A 17,433-nucleotide genomic window follows, 5' to 3' on the forward strand; every position below is an offset into this window, starting at 1 on the left:
AACAGGGTTCCCACGGTCATGAAATTCCTGGAAATATTTTGAAAATAGACAAATATTTTTCCAGTACTGGAAAAGTTTTGGAATTGATCAAGGGTCCTGGAAGGTCCTGGAAAAAATAGCTATGCATTGTCTTTGGTTATTGATTTTGTTAATACCTCTGAAATGACAAATTGTCAAATATTAGAGGCAGAAATGGTGAAAATAGCCGATCTACATGCTCACAACGCCTCGCGTTGCGAGGCGTTGTGAGCATGCAGATCTGCTATTTGCTATTTGCATAGGAGTAAGCGACCTGTTATTGAGCTGAATTATTGTTATATAGTCCTGGAAATTGGGTTAAATATTCTGGAAAAGTTTTGGAAATGAATTGGTAAAAACCCAGAAAACGCCCACAAAACTGATGAAAAGTGATGACTCATTCACTTTTCATTGATTGATTGATTGAAGAATTTATTAGAAGTTTGCAATAGAAAAAAGTACAGTTTCATGACAGTACAAATCACTGGTACAAGGTCAACTAAAAGGAGATCCTAGAAAGCCGAGGCTTATTTCCACAGGAACCACACTTTAAGTATCTCATATAACATTGAAAGACAGACGGATAGAACATAGTACTTTATCTAGGATAATATCAGTTTCAAAAGCATAACATCAAATACAAAAGGCAGAATACAAAGAAAAAGGGGGGGGGGGAGCATGGGGGCTTAGTCTATTTACAAGTCACGGGTAGCTGCTGTCTGAAGGTGACTTTTCATACCAATTTTGAAGGAGGCTAGGGATTTGCTCTCCTTTAGGGCTTGTGGAAGGGCGTTCCACATGTTGATGGTATAGCAGGAGAACGAGTTAGCGCCTTGTTTAGTGTTAAATCTACGCTGATGATGATTAGTGGAGCTGCCTCTGGTGTTATGATCGTGAACATCCTTGACCTTTAAGAAGTAGTTTGTCAGGTACATGGGAATCTTGGAGGTGTAGTGTATCTTGTACACCAGGCCCATTGCAAGATGCTGTACTCTGTCAGCTACTTTGAGCCACCCCACGCTTTCGTGGTGGTGCTCGGTAAGGTGGGTCAGAGGAGGGAGACCAAGCACAACCCTAATTAGTTTGTTTTGGGCTGTTTGGAGCTTTAGCTTTAAGGCAGCTGGGGCGTCGCGATACCAGACAAGGACTCCGTAATCAATGAGGGGCCCAATAAGAGCACCTCCTAGTGTCTTTCGGGATTTAATATTGATCAGTGGGGCAACTCTTTGCAAGAAGCGAATTCGTTGATGGGCGTTTTCTGGGGCCAAGGAATGTTTTTTGTGCAAAACAAATGCTTGCAATGGATTCAGCATCATGACAAACCCCTAGTTAGACCCCTCACATCCTACTTAAAGCAGATCTTTTTTCTGGGTATTTTCCTCCTGTATAGAAAGTCGATGGGAGCCCAACTTATGTTCCACCACTTCACTATGTTCCACCACTTGGATTTCTTAGGACTTTTGATATGTTATTACTAACATATTTATGAAACAAAAAAAGTTGAAAGAGTTTGTGTTGCAATTTGTTCAAGGTTGGCCCATTTTTTTTCTTAGATTGCCTGTACTATTTTCGGGCAAGTGGGCATGACATTTGGGAAAGTAGAACATGACCTTTACTTGCCCGATGGGCAAGTGCCTCTGAAACCTTAGTGTCAACCCCTGTGATACCTACCTTAAATGTCATTTAGACAGATGATATACCGTAGGTCCTTTGTTAACCTGGTATCCTACAGTTTCAATGAACAGACTGATGCTAGGTTCTTGGTTTACCTGCGATCCTACGTAGTTTACTGAGGCACTACACTGTCTTCACCTACATCCTCAACAAGCTAACATTTATTTGGCTTTATTTTGGACATGTATTGGTTTAGCTTGCTGTATTAATTAAATCAAATTAAATTTGACGTTTTATGCTTTAAACATGAATTTCTTCCTCTTTTGTAGATTTTCCTAAAGGTCACCGCCGACCGGGAAATAAACAAATGTTCACCAGGTAAGAAAAGGAAAAAAGTCCTGGTCCTGTATTTGTATAATGTATGCTCTGTTGTACAAACACACCGACAATAGCAGATCTACAAGCTCATAACTCATCCCAGAGGCGATGCATTGTGAGCTTGTAGATCTGCTATTGACGGTGTGTGATATTGTCTTAGGACCAGTGTTGATTTCGTCTACTAAAACTATGACGAAAAATATTTGTCGACTGCGTTTTTTTCACTGACAAAAACTAAATAAAAACTGATGACTAAAACTAAGACTAATATATTGACAATTTCGTCAACAAAATAAAAACTAGACTAAAACTTTAGGGAGGGACTAGTGGAGAAGAGAGTGATTTTATGTTTGGTTGCTCTCAGGTGTTGTGTGCTGAAAATAGCCGATCTACAAGCTCACAACGCGTCGCGCTGCACCGCGTTGTGAGCTTGTAGATCTGCTATTTTCAGCACACAACCAAGTGTAAAATCAGTCATTACGATGCCATCAAGGCCTGCCAAGTCAACTAAATCAACTGTAGATTTAGTTGACTAAAATCTTATGATATTTAGTCGACTAAAATTAGACTAAAACTAACATTTTATTCAAAAGACTATGACTAAAACTAAATCAAAATTTGCTGTCAAAAACAACACTGCTTAGGACGAAGCATAAATCCGACTTCATCTTCTTTGCACCCGGAGGATAAAGTCTGATCAAATCCAACACATGTCAACCCCTCTCCTGATACTCTCTTCTGCACATCTCTCCACTCTTCCATAACATAAACATAAACCGCTGAAATTAATCAAATAGAACTCACTTTGTGTAGTAGATTGTATCTGTTAAATTCAATGAATGTGGTGGTGTTGCTGTGTTGTATTTTGCTCTGCCCCTTGTTGTCCTGTGTTGTCCCTCTTAATCGTGCGTGACTGTGTTTATGTTGTGTGTTGCTCTTCTTCTCTGAAACATCTCAGACCAGAGATTGCTGAATCAGATCTCTCGGGTCAGTCTCAACCGGATGGCAGTTGGAAAAGGTGACAATAATGTCCGGGGCTGTGGGAACAGAACCTATAGCTGTGGAACATCTTATGTTGTCACACAAAAAAGATAAAAACAGAACAGAACAGCAATTTAGGGGGGCACGGTGGCGCAGTGGTTAGCGCTTCGCCTCACAGCTAAGGTCATGGGTTCGATTCCCGCCGGGGGACGCTGTGGGTGCTGGGGGCGTGTTTCTCCATCCGCGTCATCAGCGCCCGCACCCTAGGTGGGGTCAGCGATAGGGCCTTTCTGTGTGGAGTTTCCATGTTCTCCCCGTGTCTCCTAGGGTTGATACCCTCACAAAAACATTCAGTAATCCTGGTCTCAATAATGCCTCCCCCTGGCCAGCCGGGGCGCCTGATGGAGGGGAAAGTAACTGGTTGGAATAATGTGTTCCTTCCACGCGCCACGTCCATCCCGGGGAATTCCCCCCTGCTAGGTGAAAAGAAACAACTTGGACTACTCATGCATTGAAGGAAGCATGAGGTCAGTCCGTTGTCTCCCCAGGCGCGGCAGAGGGAGAGCAGAGCCCAGGATTACATAGACAATTGGCGCTGGGTGAAAATGGGTTGTAAAATCGTGGGATAAAAATTCTAATAAAAAAAAAAGAACAGCAATTTAGTCATTTTCATTCTTACTTGAATGACACATTGTGACCCTTTGGTCCTTCATACCTCTCAAAGTATCCGTTGAGTATTTAGCATGCCGTCACTGTCAGGGAGAAACCGCTTCTAACTTTTTGTGTTTTTTTTTTTTTCTCGTAAATGATCACCCTACTTGATCACACTATTGTCACACAAAAGCATCAAAAGTAGCAGATCGATCTGGAACTTTTGATGCTTTTGAATTTGGATCCTGAAAAGTAACAGGACTTTTGAGGTTTCCACCCAACAGGGACGATACAAGTATGTTACTGCATGAGCATCTACGAGTAAACAACCAATTTGTTCATCATTTGTTCAAAATTATGCCAGTTTCAGAATGTTTTTCTTTTCTTGTCTGACAACAGCAATGTTACAAAAAGATTTTGTCTTGGGTCCTTTGACTAGTTCATATTGAACAACTCAAGGTTTATGAATACATTTTGTTGACTATCATTATGACCGTCAGAAGAGGCTGAACACTAGAAGAGAAAGGCTAGTATAGAGGGTATGCATTGGGCATTCACGAATACTGATTTTAAGTATTCGAATTATTCAACCTCAAAGTATTTGAATAGTGGAATATTCGACAGGAAGTGTATATATATTGTTTCATCCAATACTAACGAGCAATTCTCGGTCTAGTAGTGACAGTTGCATTAGCCGGCTCTTCCTCCATTATGACATGAAGTTTGCCGGCTGGCCGCTGTTCTGATAATTAGTTCCGGGAGACGAAACGTGACGCATGACATCAGTATATAGAGCATTAACCAATTCATCCACCAGGGTAATTGACAACTCATTATTATGACTTCCTATCTAGCCAAGCTGTTTAAAAAAATAATTAAAAAAATAAGCGAATATTCGACTTCGGTGAACAACGTCGAATAGTGACTTTCATATTCGAATATTCGAATATTCTGTGAATGCCCTAGTATGCACATGCATAAAGTGAATGGCAAATCGCGAGTGGCAAAGTGAGTTTAGCATTGTTTAACGCCATTCAATGCAATCAGATAGGACTTTTCTGTTTGGATGTATGGCCTACTGAGTCTTAACTTCCGGGTATGATGATGATGTCACACGCATACCCTCTATATCATTTATATCAGCGCTTTCTGACCACCGTTGACAGAGAATACCTCCTATTCATGCCTGGCTGGCTGGCTGGCTTGTTAGCTCTAGAACAGTGGTTCTCAAAGTGGGGTCCAGGGACCCCCAGGGTTCCTTTAGAAGGGATTCCAAATGGACTCTAAAAATAGCCGACCTATACTACAAGCCCACAACGTTTGCAGAGATTGTCTATTTTCACTAGTTTCTCTATTGGGTCTCAAGCTTGGGGGGGGTTCCAGGGGATCCCCAGCAAATATGTGTTAATACAGCATCACAATCATTTGAACCACATTATCCATTTATATACGTCAAAACAGCAGATCTACAAGCTCGTCCTTGTACATCTGCTATTTTTGAAAATATCAGAAAATTATGAATACTTTATAATTGTTTAGCACAAATCCTCTCTTCTGGGGGTCCCTGGCACAACAACTTTTCAGATGCAGCCAAATAAACATCAATTTAGAGGTCCTTGGCACGAAAAGAGTTTGAGAACCGCTGGTCTAGACCAGGGGTTCCCAAACTTTTTGGAGCGGTGAAAGCGCTCCCAATAGACAGGTATGTCCGTGGGTATGTCCGTGGCTGGGTGGCTGGGTGGCTGGGTGGCTGGGTGGCTGGGTGGCTGGCCGTGTCCGTAGCCTGGCAATACCTTGAGTGGCCACACACAACACACTAGTTAAAGGAGGGGCGCTGTTTTGTGCAGGCCAGGCACACTCACCACTCACTCACAGGCACAGTTTACAGTTTACAGTTTAGGCATTTAGCAACACACACAGGGTATAGCTGCTCAGATTCACCGCTCCACTTCGAACCGAGGTTTGATTTTTTGTCTCAGGGCACCTCATAAATATTGTTTTAATCCGAGGCACTCCTACATTATAATTTTCACTCCCAGCACCTTATATTTATAACATATCGTCCTTGTCGGGTGGAAACCTTGCATGTCCAAAATCGTTCGTTTTGTATTTATCATCTATAAAATGTACTTAACTAGTGAAAACAGCAGATCTACAAGCACACAACGCCTCGCGATGCGAGGCGTTGTGTGCTTGTAGATCTGCTGTTTTCACTAGTTTTGTGCGACAGTCTTGTATGATGAAGCAGGGCTTTGCTTTACCAAAAGACGTACACATTTGAAACTTGGAGATACAAGGTTTCTGCCCGACAGTGGCGATATTTTAGTGATTATGTTGCGAGGAAAAGGTTGAGAAAATAGCCATTTTGGTTAGAACTGACTGAAAATAACGTTGCACTTCAAGTTGAAAATGATACTAAATATTTTTTCAAGTGTCCACATAAATTCCAAATACTATCAAATGATCTCGCGGCACCCCTGGACTGCCATCGCGTCCCCAGGGTGCCCCGTCACCCACTTTGAAAACCCCTGGTCTAGACACTCTTGACAACATGCGGCTCTCCGTTCCGTTCCATGACCTTGTCCACCGCACGCTGTGTTGCAGAGACAGACGGGGTCTCCCACCCCAACGGACAGGGCCCCTGTGACCCGCCGCGAGACAGCGAGGGCCGGGGGTCATACCAGGTCAGAGGGCTGTTTCTGATCATCAAACAGTTCTTCGCTCTGCTGATCAAGAGGTTCCACCATGCCACGCGATCACACAAAGACTTCTTTGCCCAGGTAACTGTTGTTTTAAGAGAGATAAGGGAGGTATGTGGCCGGCTGGCTGGATGGATGGATGTATACCATGGGCTTGGTTGTTTGTTGTTCCAGCCCACCCTGAAACTCATTTACACACATTATTCACTCTAGCCCTTTGTCAATGGTGTAAGACAGGGGTCTTCAACATTTTCAGGCAAAGGCCTTAGTTGAGAGAGAGAAGAAGCAGGGACCCCCCAGAACCTTTTCATAGATTCCATATAGTTTCATCGTTTTGACAGCACAATCATCAGTGTATTTTATGTCAATTTGTGTTTTCAGATATTTAACTACTTGAACCGTCAATACTTAATAAACTTGACCTTTCACTCTGTCTGCTCTTTTTCCCCTCTACACCAAACCTCTTTCCCAAAAATAGCCGATCTACAAGCTCACAACACCTCGCAGCGCAAGGCGGTGTGAGCTCGTAGATCTGCTATTTTTGGCTAAAGTTCTCAGAATATGGATATTAGGGTTAGGGTTAATATAAAAAAGAAGAAAAAAACTTTCTATCACAGAAAGATTTGGAGGCACCCTGTAGTAACTCTGAGGACCCCCTGGGTGTCCCGGACAAGGGGTTCCCAAACCTTTCAGGCTGCTACCCCCCGAAAAAATTAATAAAAACATATGGAGATAAGAGGTTTCTCCATGACAGCAACAATATAAGACAAAGCAAACTTGATTTGAAACTTGAACTCTTGCATTACAGTGAGTTCACACGTCAGGTTTTACTTTAAGCTTCATTTTTTTTGTCTCTGCTTCTGCTAGATTGTGTTGCCAGCCACCTTCGTGTTTCTGGCCCTGACGTTCACTCAGATCGTACCTCCTTTTGGAGAGTATCCCAGCCTGACCCTCACCCCCTGGATGTATGGCCGACAGTTCACCTTCTTCAGGTATCTGGACCCTATAGGCCAGGGTTCCCCAATAGGTTCCCCAATCTACAAGCACACGTTGTGTGCTTGTAGATCGGCTGTTTTCACTACTTTAAATAATTTTAAAAATTATAAATTCAAAACGAACGGTTTTGGACATACAAGATTTTCACCTGACAACGACGATATCTGAACTGTCGCTGGAGTAGCGGGAACGCCGCTGTCGCCCCCTGCAATGTTGTGGCCCTCGGCTTGGTACCCTAGACATAATTCAATGTTGTGGCCCTCGGCTTGGTACCCTAGACATAATTCAATGTTGTGGCCCTCGGCTTGGTACCCTAGACATAATTCAATGTTGTGGCCCTCGGCTTGGTACCATAGACATAATTCAATGTTGTGGCCCTCGGCTTGGTACCATAGACATAATTCGGCCCTTGGGGAAAACTAATTGGGGAACCCTGCTATAGGCCCAGCCTGGCTCTATTCCACTGCCATAATGAGAATACACAATACACACTTAAACCAGTAACTCTTAAAGGTAAGGTAAGTGATTTCACTTAAGTTTCAGTTTTCATGTAGGTGACAGGTGGGGGCCTTCGTCCACTCATGATCAAGTGGGGGCGGGGCTTGGTGCGCATAAGGCTAAGAGTTGAGGCATTACATTTTGTATAACACGGTTCTATTGTGAAAATAGCGTTGCGGAGTTGTGAGCGTGTAGATCTGCTATTTTCAAAATTTCGGCCTCTAATATTTGACAATTTGGCAATGTTTAATTTGTAATTTTAGATGTAGTAAAAAGTCCTTAAATTGTCACTTAGAAACGTACATAATGCATATACATATACTTTATGTTGGTTTGTTTACCGTTGAGTGAGAAAACAATGTTGCACATTAAATTAATCATCTGGGGACCCCCCAAAATAATTTGAGAACCACTGATGTAGAACATCAGCAACATAATGTTTAGAATGATATCATTACATTTTCAGTCATGAGATTGCATTTTTGCTTTATTCCATGAATTAGTACTATTGCTGTGTTCTCTGTTTACAGTAATGAGCGTCCGTCAGATCCACGGATGAGATATTTCGGAGAGGTGTTGCTGGACAAGCCCGGCTTTGGGACGCGCTGCATGGCAGGAGAACCACTAGAGTGAGTAAATCAAGCAGGAAAAAAAACACAGTAACAAGTTTCTTTCATCATTTCTTTTCAGAACTGCATCCGTCCATTTTACAGATGGGCGGGACATTGGCGCATTCCTGCAATTAGACACATTTCAGAGGTGTTTCATTCCAATAGGAGATAACTTCATCTTCTTCATTCAAGTCACACTTTTCACATATTCTATCCTCCTCATATAATTAAAAGATAAAAAATAGAGAGTTTATGCCCGACTGCAACGATTTGATTGATTGACTGAATATTTAGTACAGTCAAAACACCCCGCCTAAAAGGAACACCCCAATATACACAGGAATTGTGTCAGGTTTCGATGGTTCTCTTCTTGTCTCTCCCCCCCACCTGTCGGCACAGAGACTTTCCCTGCAGCAACATCACCACAGAGTGGGAGATGCCCCTGGTGAACCCCGCCCTGATAGAGATGCTGGAGGGTCCGCGGTGGAGCCAGCTCAACCCCTCTCCTCCCTGCCAGTGCAGCACGCGCTGGAAGCTCACCATGCTGCCCGTCTGCCCCGAGGGGGCCGGGGGGCTGCCGCCTCCACAGGTGGGTGGGCGGTGGGAGATGCAGACTGTAAACTCACACACACTAGGGCATTCACGAATAGTGATTTTTAGTATTCGAATTATTCAACCTCAAAGTATTCGAATAGTTGAATATTCGACAGGACTAGCTAAACTGGCAAATATTAAGTAAGCAAGAGGCGGACATTGTGAAAATAGCCGATCTACGTACATGCTCACAACGCCTCGCGTTGCGAGGCGTTGTGAGCATGGGCTCACAACGCGTGGGCTATTTTCACAATATTTATCTGCGGAACCGAGTGCTTGTCAGGGTGGGGGTTCAGTTCATATATGTTTATTTTGGGGGTCACAGCCTAAAAAGGTTTGAGAACCCCTGATAGAGCATTAACTAATTCATCCACCAGGGGCATTGACAACTCATTCTTATGACTTCCTATCTAGCCAAGCTTTACAAACTATATATTTTTTAAAGAGAAAACAATAAAAATAAGCGAATATTCGACTCCGGTGAACAACGTTGAATAGTGACTTTGATATTCGAATATTCGAATATTCGAATTTTTGGTGAATGCCCTATAGCACGCACACACACACACACACACGCACGTGCACAGGTAGCACATACCTGGGTGTGCAGGGGCAGAAATGCAGCAATTTGTGAACCCTCCCACAAACGCACGCACACAGGCACGCACACACGCATGCACAGAGGCACACAGGCACGTGCACACTCCCTCACACAGTAACAATGATAAAAGGAACACAGGAAACATACAGATCCTTCTCGAAAAATTTGAATATTGTTTAAAAGTAAATTTTCTTGAAACTTTCATATATTTCTTGAAACTTTCATATATTCTAGATACATTGGACATTCAGTGAATTATTCCCAACCTTTTTTTTGTTAAAATCTTTAATTTTTTATGGCATACAGCTCATGAATATCAAAAGTCCATATTTCAAATATTACAATATTACACGAAACCACTCAAAACAAGGATTTATAATAGAGAAATGTCAACCTTCTGAAGTCAGAGTTGCTTGAAGTCCAGTGGGAAGTTTCCGAAGTCGGTTATGATTTGGGCTGCTAGCTGGCATCTGCAATGCTTTTTCACACAATATTCACATTTTTTGAGAAGGATCTGTATATTCTGGGCATAATGTGAATGTTAAAACAGGTGAATATTCAGCAAAAGAATTGCAGATCTTCAAGCTCGCAAAACGGTCACATACTTTCACAGTTACAGTTACTTTCACAGTTACAGTTGTACGGTCACATACGTGAGCTTGTGGGTGTGGTACAGTACAGTACTGTACTTTCACAGTTTTTTGCAAACAATGAATGAACACGGTTTTCCTGGTTCTTCTGTGCATCCAGAGGATCCAGACCACAGGAGACGTTCTGTTGGACCTGACTGGCAGGAACATCTCTGACTACCTGGTGAAGACCTACCCCAGCCTCATCAAAACCAGGTACTCACTGGACACACTGCTACTACACCCATGGGCGTCACACCAAAATTCTGGGCCCTGGGTACAAGGATTCACTGTGGGCCCCCCATGAATGTTAACTATTGAAAAATTGCAGATATACAAGCACAGCGCGGCACCGAGTGCCGCGCTGCAAGCTTGTAGATCTGCTATTTTTGAAAAATTGTGAAAATGTGTGCAAGAAACCTATGTTTCCAAAATTATATGTATTTAGCCACAGACCCCCATCTCTCAAAATATTTAGTTCCAGGGACCCCCCAGAAGGAAAATTTGAGTTACAAATGTTCGCTTAAAAAATACATAGGCCTATTCAAAGATTTGCACACATTTTCACGACTTTTAAAAAATAGCAGATCTACAAGCTCGCAGCACGGCACTCGGTGCCGCGCTGTGAGCTTGTATATCTGCTATTTTTCAATAGCTAAAGTTACTAGGGCCCCTCCAACTTGGGCCCTAGTAACTCAGTCCCACTTTCCTACCCCTTGTGACGCCCCTGACTACACCAGTGTTTCTCACACATTCATATTTCAAGGTCTCCCCTTAGCAGATCAACCAGCTCACAATATAGATCTGATATTTAGTTATTATTTCATTTGTTAGATTAATGGAAGAAGTAATTGATAGAATAATCACTTGTGGAAATAATCGATGGTGGCAACCATGTCAGTGTTCATCAATGTTTACACGGACACAATGTGTCCGTGGAAAGACTGTTCCTTCTCCATGGCAAATTTTACCTTTTTTTGTTTTGTTATTTACATAACATTATAATGTTCATATTTTGATCATAAGACGCAATTAGTGAATGTCAGTCTCCTGGTTTTCTTCAGAATAATGTAAGACACTGATTTACTATGACGATATGGCACGTAACTCAGAGTGCTCAAATGTAGCTCTTTATGTGTTTCTGGTCATATAATCCCTCATTTTGTATGTCCATGGCAAACATAGAATTTTGACAAAAATGTTCTCAATCTTTTAACCGTGTAAACCTCTCTTTACAGCTTGAAGAGCAAGTATTGGGTGAACGAACAAAGGTAATTGCAGCTTCAATATTAATTTGCTTCACCATCAGTCTGCATTAAGATTCAAACTCAAATTGTCATTTGACGCTTTAATAAGCATGAAGGGTAAAGTATGGTAGACAATATAGCATACAGACAATGACATATTATATATTTAATTATATGATACATAAACTGTACAGTAAGAACAAAATCTGTGTCCTTAGCAACACTTTTACAATAATATTTCAACAGTAGATGGTCCAATGAGCCCCTCTAGTGGTTGCGATACGCACGTACATGTGTGCCTGTGGCAGTTGTAGGTAAAGTGAATGCCCTGCATCCCTGCATTGTGTTCATTAAATAACCTGAAAATATGCAATGTTTTGCACCAGTTTCAGATGTGTGTCTTTCCTGTGAAGTTCATTAAGTTTGAGACAAGTAGATCCTGTAAAACTAGACAATGGTACATGTCTTTATACTTTATATTCATGCTTCCTCACATGGCCGGTGTCACCCGCCCCCAAAATTGCCGACCTACAAGCTGACAAGGCGCCGTGAGCTTGTAGTTCTGCTATTTTTTGGTGAGGGACACCGGCATACAACAGTATACAGTAAATTAATCTTAAGTGTGACATCATGTCATGGGCAGGTATGGAGGGATATCGGTTGGAGGACAGCTTCCTGTGTTGGAGATAAAGCCCAAGACCATCCAGGATATAGCTGGACAACTGGGACAACTCCTCAACGTCACTGGGGTATGACTGACTTCAGCATCTCATTCTCACTGTGTGTGCATGTGCAGACATCCCAAGTTGGCGATCACCATTTCCGTGAGGTCTCCTGTGCACGCTTGTGCAGCGAAAAATATCGTTTTTTTCTCGGATTTTACTCATTTTTCGACGGTTAAAAATAGTTAAAAACTGTTTAAAACGGTTCTGCACGGCGGCGGAACCATTTAGGCTTAATAATCAGGTTAATTTATAGAATAATGTCTGTCTTACCTATTTGGGAGAAAGTTATGTCACTCTCACAGTGAGACACAGGCTGCCGTGCGTCGCACAGGCTGACGCAGCTTGTCCAGTTGTATGTCCAGCGAAAAAGAACCGACAGCTGTAATGTGCTGTTATTTTATTCATATTAAGCAAGACCTGTCAAAAACTTGTCTGTTTACTGTTACGAGCTGATTATATTCTCGCGCTTGAGTGTCGACTCTCGAGAATAGAACCCACACCAGTGGTTGGTCACTTTTAGACGCCCACATCTCCCACAGCGAATTACAATCATGCATTTGCCAGATTGACAGTTCGACAACGAATTAGAACCGGATTAGAACACATCGCGGGTTGCAGATGTGTGTGTGTGTGTGTGTGTGTGTGTGTGTGTGTGTGTGTGTGTGTGTGTGTGTGTGTGTGTGTGTGTGCATGTGTGCATGTGTGCGTGTGTGTGTGTGTGTGCGTGCGTGTGTGTGTGCGCACGTGTGTGTGTGTGTGTGTGTGTGTGTGTGTGCGTGTGTGTGTGTGTGTGTGTGTGTGTGTGTGTGTGTGTGTGTGTAAAATCGATCTCATAAACAATGGTGACCAATATACAGTATGTATAGGGTTCCAAGTCAGGGGCGTCAATTGGGTATGGTAGGGGTATGCAGCTGCCATACCCTGGGTCCAGGGGGGAGAATACAAGTTACTTTAAAATATAAATCCACAACTGTCTATCTGTGCTGATTGTTAAATTACATTAAAATAACTACAAATGCAAAATTTAACAAGGTATTATAATTATATTCTCCACACTTGTATTCTCCCCATCTTGACAGGATAGTATATTCCCAGGTTCCGCAGGCCAGCTGCACAGGTGCAATTCATTATTGCCATATCCAGCCCAAGAAACCATAGACATTTTGGGGGAAAAAAAATTAGAATGTACTTCTTAAAATAAATATATCATGCGTGTTGCTAAGGTATGGCAACATGACTGGTGTCAAAAGACACCAGTCATATTGCCATACCTTACCTTTTGCTGAACTGACGCCACTGTTCCAAGTATGTTTACATATCGTTGCTGTCGGGCAGAAACCTCTTACTGTATCTCCATATTCTAACCTTTTGTGTGTTTTTTTTTTTGTAAATTACCGCCCTACTTGATCATACTACAGCTCCACCCAAAAGTATCAAAAGTCTGCGAGCTTTCGCGACATGTTTTGAGCGTGTAGATCTGCAACTTTTGCTAGTTTTGAATTTGAATCCTGACACTTGTTGTACTGTGTGTCTAGGTATTGTTGACTGATTGTTTGTAACCACAGTGTAGGACCTGCCTGTGCCTCGCGTACAGGGACGTGCTGGCCATTGGGAAAAGTGGGACAACTCCCGAACGGCCGGTTCATTCCCGGCCGGTCCAGAACGGCCATTAAGAAAAAAATGTAAAATAAAATGTCGGCCTTCGTTCCATTTTGGGGGCTGGGCGGCCAACAAAGTAAATCGTCACTGTCGGGCAGAAACCTTGTATCTCCAAGTTTTAAATGTATACATTTTTTCGCAAAGCAAAGCCCTGCTTCATCATACAAGGCCATTGCACAAAGTAGTGAAAACAGAAGATCTACAAGCACACAACGCCTCGCGGTGCGAGGCGTTGTGTGCTTGTAGATCGGCTGTTTTCCCTAGTTTAAATCATTTTTAAAATGATAAATACAAAACAAACGGTTTTGGACATACAATGTTTCCACCCGACAACGACGAAATATAACTAAAATAAATAAAAATGAGGGCCTCTCCAACTCTTTTTCCCAGGCTGAATCAGGGGCCCAGCATGTCCCTGCTCGCGTCAAAATGCTGCTTGTTGTTCACAGGGCAAGTTCTGCGAACAAACTCTAAAGGACCTGGGGATGTTCCTCCGGTACATGGAGACGGAGAACAATGTCAAGGCAAGTTAAATATATCTTGATTGCCCTGCAGTGCGTTATATATAACCTCACGTCACTACGCTTTCCACCGCGGAGGAAACAAAGCCTGATATTCATTCTAAAACTGAGCCGTGTGATCCGGTTTAGAAAAAAAGGAGAAAAAAAACAACAACAATTGTGTTTTGATGGTGTGTTCCCGGTTGGTGTTGCATTGTTTTTGTTCCCACATAATGCGAATCAATTAGTTTAGTCTCGCTAGTTGCGCTACGACTATTAAACCGAAAGAAACAAAACGATTATACCGGAGGTTCCCGTTGTGCAAACTGTATTTTCCATGATACCGATTTCAAATGCATTTCTGTTTTATAGTCACTGTAATTTCTCTTCCCCTTTCTCTTGATATTAAGAGCTGATTCTGATTCTGATTCATTATATTTAATTGTAGTCAGAGAGAGTGCCATCATGCCATAGCTGCGTGTTCTGCTGCTACATCTACATTATTACTGTGTGTGTGTGTGTGTGTGTGTGTGTGTGTGTGTGTGTGTGTGTGTGTGTGTGTGTGTGTGTGTGTGTGTGTGTGTGTGTGTGTGTGTGTGTGTGTGTGTGTGTGTGTTGTGATGCAGGTGTGGTACAACAACAAGGGCTGGCATGCCATGGTGTCCTTCATGAACGTGGCCAACAATGCCATCCTGCGCGCCCAGCTGCCCAAAGACGCCAAGCTGGACGCGTACGGCATCACCGTCATCAACCACCCCCTCAACCTCACCAAGGAGCAGCTCTCTGACATCACCGTGTGAGTGACCAATGAGGGACAGAGTATGGTAGCTCATCACTCTGTGAGTGACCAATGAGGAACAGAATACTTAACAATAGATACCTATTTCTTCCCGCGAGGGAAATTCTGTATTTTCGGCCCAACCCAGCTGATTCGCTGCCGGGTTCCCCAGGCAGGCTTCCTAAACAGCCGCCGGGTGCTGCAAGATCATTTGATAATATTTGGAATTTATTTGGACACTAAAAAAAACATATATATATACAGTATATATATATATATATATATATATATATATATATATATATATATATATATATATATTGTATCATTTTAAACTTACACAAAGTTATTTTCAGTTTTAATCAAAATGGCTATAAATGCCCTTGTGTTTCCCCTTATATGGAGGTGAATCAATTTCTGCAATTCTGATTTACTCAATTATGTCAGCATCATATAATAAATCAATAAATAAATTTAACAATTTTGATTAAAAAAATAGTTAGATCATACTGTTATAATAAAGGTAATTAAAATATATTAAAATATGGCATAAATGTGCTGGAATATGCCACCCCAATGACTCTGTGCTTGTGTGTTTCTGTTACGTTTCCAATGGTACTACAGTTCCGTGCAACAGTGACTACTTCCAATACTCACTGTTCGGGAGCTGTCGTTCCAGACTATATAGCCTTCGTGGATTGTGGAATAGTTGTCTGGCTACGCAAGACTACTGTTTGATTGACCAATGAATAGGACATTCACCAAATATTCGAATATTCGAATATCAAAGTCACTATTCGACGTTGTTCACCGAAGTCGAATATTCGCTTATTTTTTTTTTTTTTTATTGTTTTCTCTTTAAAAAATATATAGTTTATAAAGCTTGGCTAGATAGGAAGTCATAAGAATGAGTTGTCAATGCCCCTGGTGGATGAATTTGTTAATGCTCTATACCAGGGGTTCTCAAACCTTTTTAGGCTGTGACCCCCAAAATAAACATATTTGAATTGGGGACCCCCACCCTGACAAGCACTTGGAATTGTAGGTATTACATTTAATGTGATTCCACAGATAAATATTGTGAAATTTTGCGAGGCGTTGTGAGCATGTAGATCGGCTATTTTCACAATATTCACCTCTTGCTTACTTTGACAGTTTTGCCAGTCCTGTTGAATATTCAACTATTCGAATACTTTGAGGTCGAATAATTCGAATACTAAAAATCACTACTTGTGAATGTCTTAATTTGAGGAGAAGAAGCATCTGAGTTCCCTCCCTCCCTCCCGCAGGCTGAGCACCTCAGTGGACGCGGCGCTGGCCATCTGCGTCATCTTCGCCATGTCCTTTGTCCCCGCCAGCTTCGTGCTCTACCTCATCCAAGAGAGGGTCACCCAGGCCAAGCTCCTGCAGTTTGTCAGCGGGGTCAGCCCCATCGTCTACTGGCTGGCCAACTACATCTGGGACACGGTACATACGCACAGGGTTCATCAATATGTCCGCGCACGGACAAATGTGTCCCTGGCAAAGACTTGGTATTGTCCATTACATTGTTTTGCACACCATTACAGTGATCTTATTTAGTGTGCAGACCAGGGATCAGGGATCTCCATATATGGGCATAAAAGGGACAAGGACTGACACAGAGATCTCAATATATGGCCATTAATTTATTGTTTTCAACGTCTTTTTTTTTCAACGTTTTTTGTAGCATATGAGTTTTACGGTTTGAGGTTGCTGGCCCCAAGCCCAACCTTCCCCCATTTCTGGGTTCAGGGTTGTTTTGGGGTGGGTTTGTTAGTCCCCTTCCCTAAACCTAATGTCCTCCAGGCAATGGATTACAGTCCCATACCACGTGAGACCAGACAGGTTTTGGGTCGTGTACAAGCTGTCCCGGCACGTCAAGCCCAGCCAACCCCTGCTACTGTGTATTGAAAGCCTATTCCGGCATTTCACACCAGCAGCGCGAGACATTAATTTATTAGTGAATTCATTTTCCCCATTGACTTGAATGGGGAAAATTCAAATGGTAAAGAAGGAATTTGTTTGAAAGTGTTTCTCGTTTTATCACAATAGCAACTTACTGGACATAAAGTCTTCAGGTTTTCTTCAGAATATGTTTTACTATGACACTATGGCACATTATGAGTCCACTTGTACTGGTGGTACTTTTTATTTGCAAGGACCACCATAAGTCTGAGAGTGTACAAATGGAACCAAATGGACCTGTGAAATTGACACGGTATATGTTTTTTTT

The 17,433-nt window shown here is 42.3% G+C and overlaps 1 protein-coding gene across 1 annotated transcript in view; it reads left to right on the forward strand.

Annotated features, from left to right (window-relative positions):
- The window catches only part of LOC308306603 (retinal-specific phospholipid-transporting ATPase ABCA4-like), a gene marked incomplete at both ends in the record, with an annotated part of 121,522 nt that overhangs the window by 88,041 nt on the left and 16,048 nt on the right, over positions 1 to 17,433 (forward strand). The window contains 11 exons of the mRNA XM_080751642.1: positions 1,962 to 2,010; positions 6,247 to 6,422; positions 7,209 to 7,333; positions 8,366 to 8,464; positions 8,846 to 9,035; positions 10,392 to 10,486; positions 11,509 to 11,541; positions 12,161 to 12,266; positions 14,351 to 14,425; positions 15,028 to 15,197; positions 16,469 to 16,646. Of these exons, the coding sequence (XP_080607768.1) occupies positions 1,962 to 2,010; positions 6,247 to 6,422; positions 7,209 to 7,333; positions 8,366 to 8,464; positions 8,846 to 9,035; positions 10,392 to 10,486; positions 11,509 to 11,541; positions 12,161 to 12,266; positions 14,351 to 14,425; positions 15,028 to 15,197; positions 16,469 to 16,646 (1,296 nt within the window). The remainder of the gene's footprint in view (positions 1 to 1,961; positions 2,011 to 6,246; positions 6,423 to 7,208; positions 7,334 to 8,365; positions 8,465 to 8,845; positions 9,036 to 10,391; positions 10,487 to 11,508; positions 11,542 to 12,160; positions 12,267 to 14,350; positions 14,426 to 15,027; positions 15,198 to 16,468; positions 16,647 to 17,433) is intronic.

Source organism: Nannobrachium achirus (genome assembly GCF_963921795.1).
Source record: "Nannobrachium achirus genome assembly, chromosome: 21".
NCBI lineage: Eukaryota > Metazoa > Chordata > Actinopteri > Myctophiformes > Myctophidae > Nannobrachium > Nannobrachium achirus.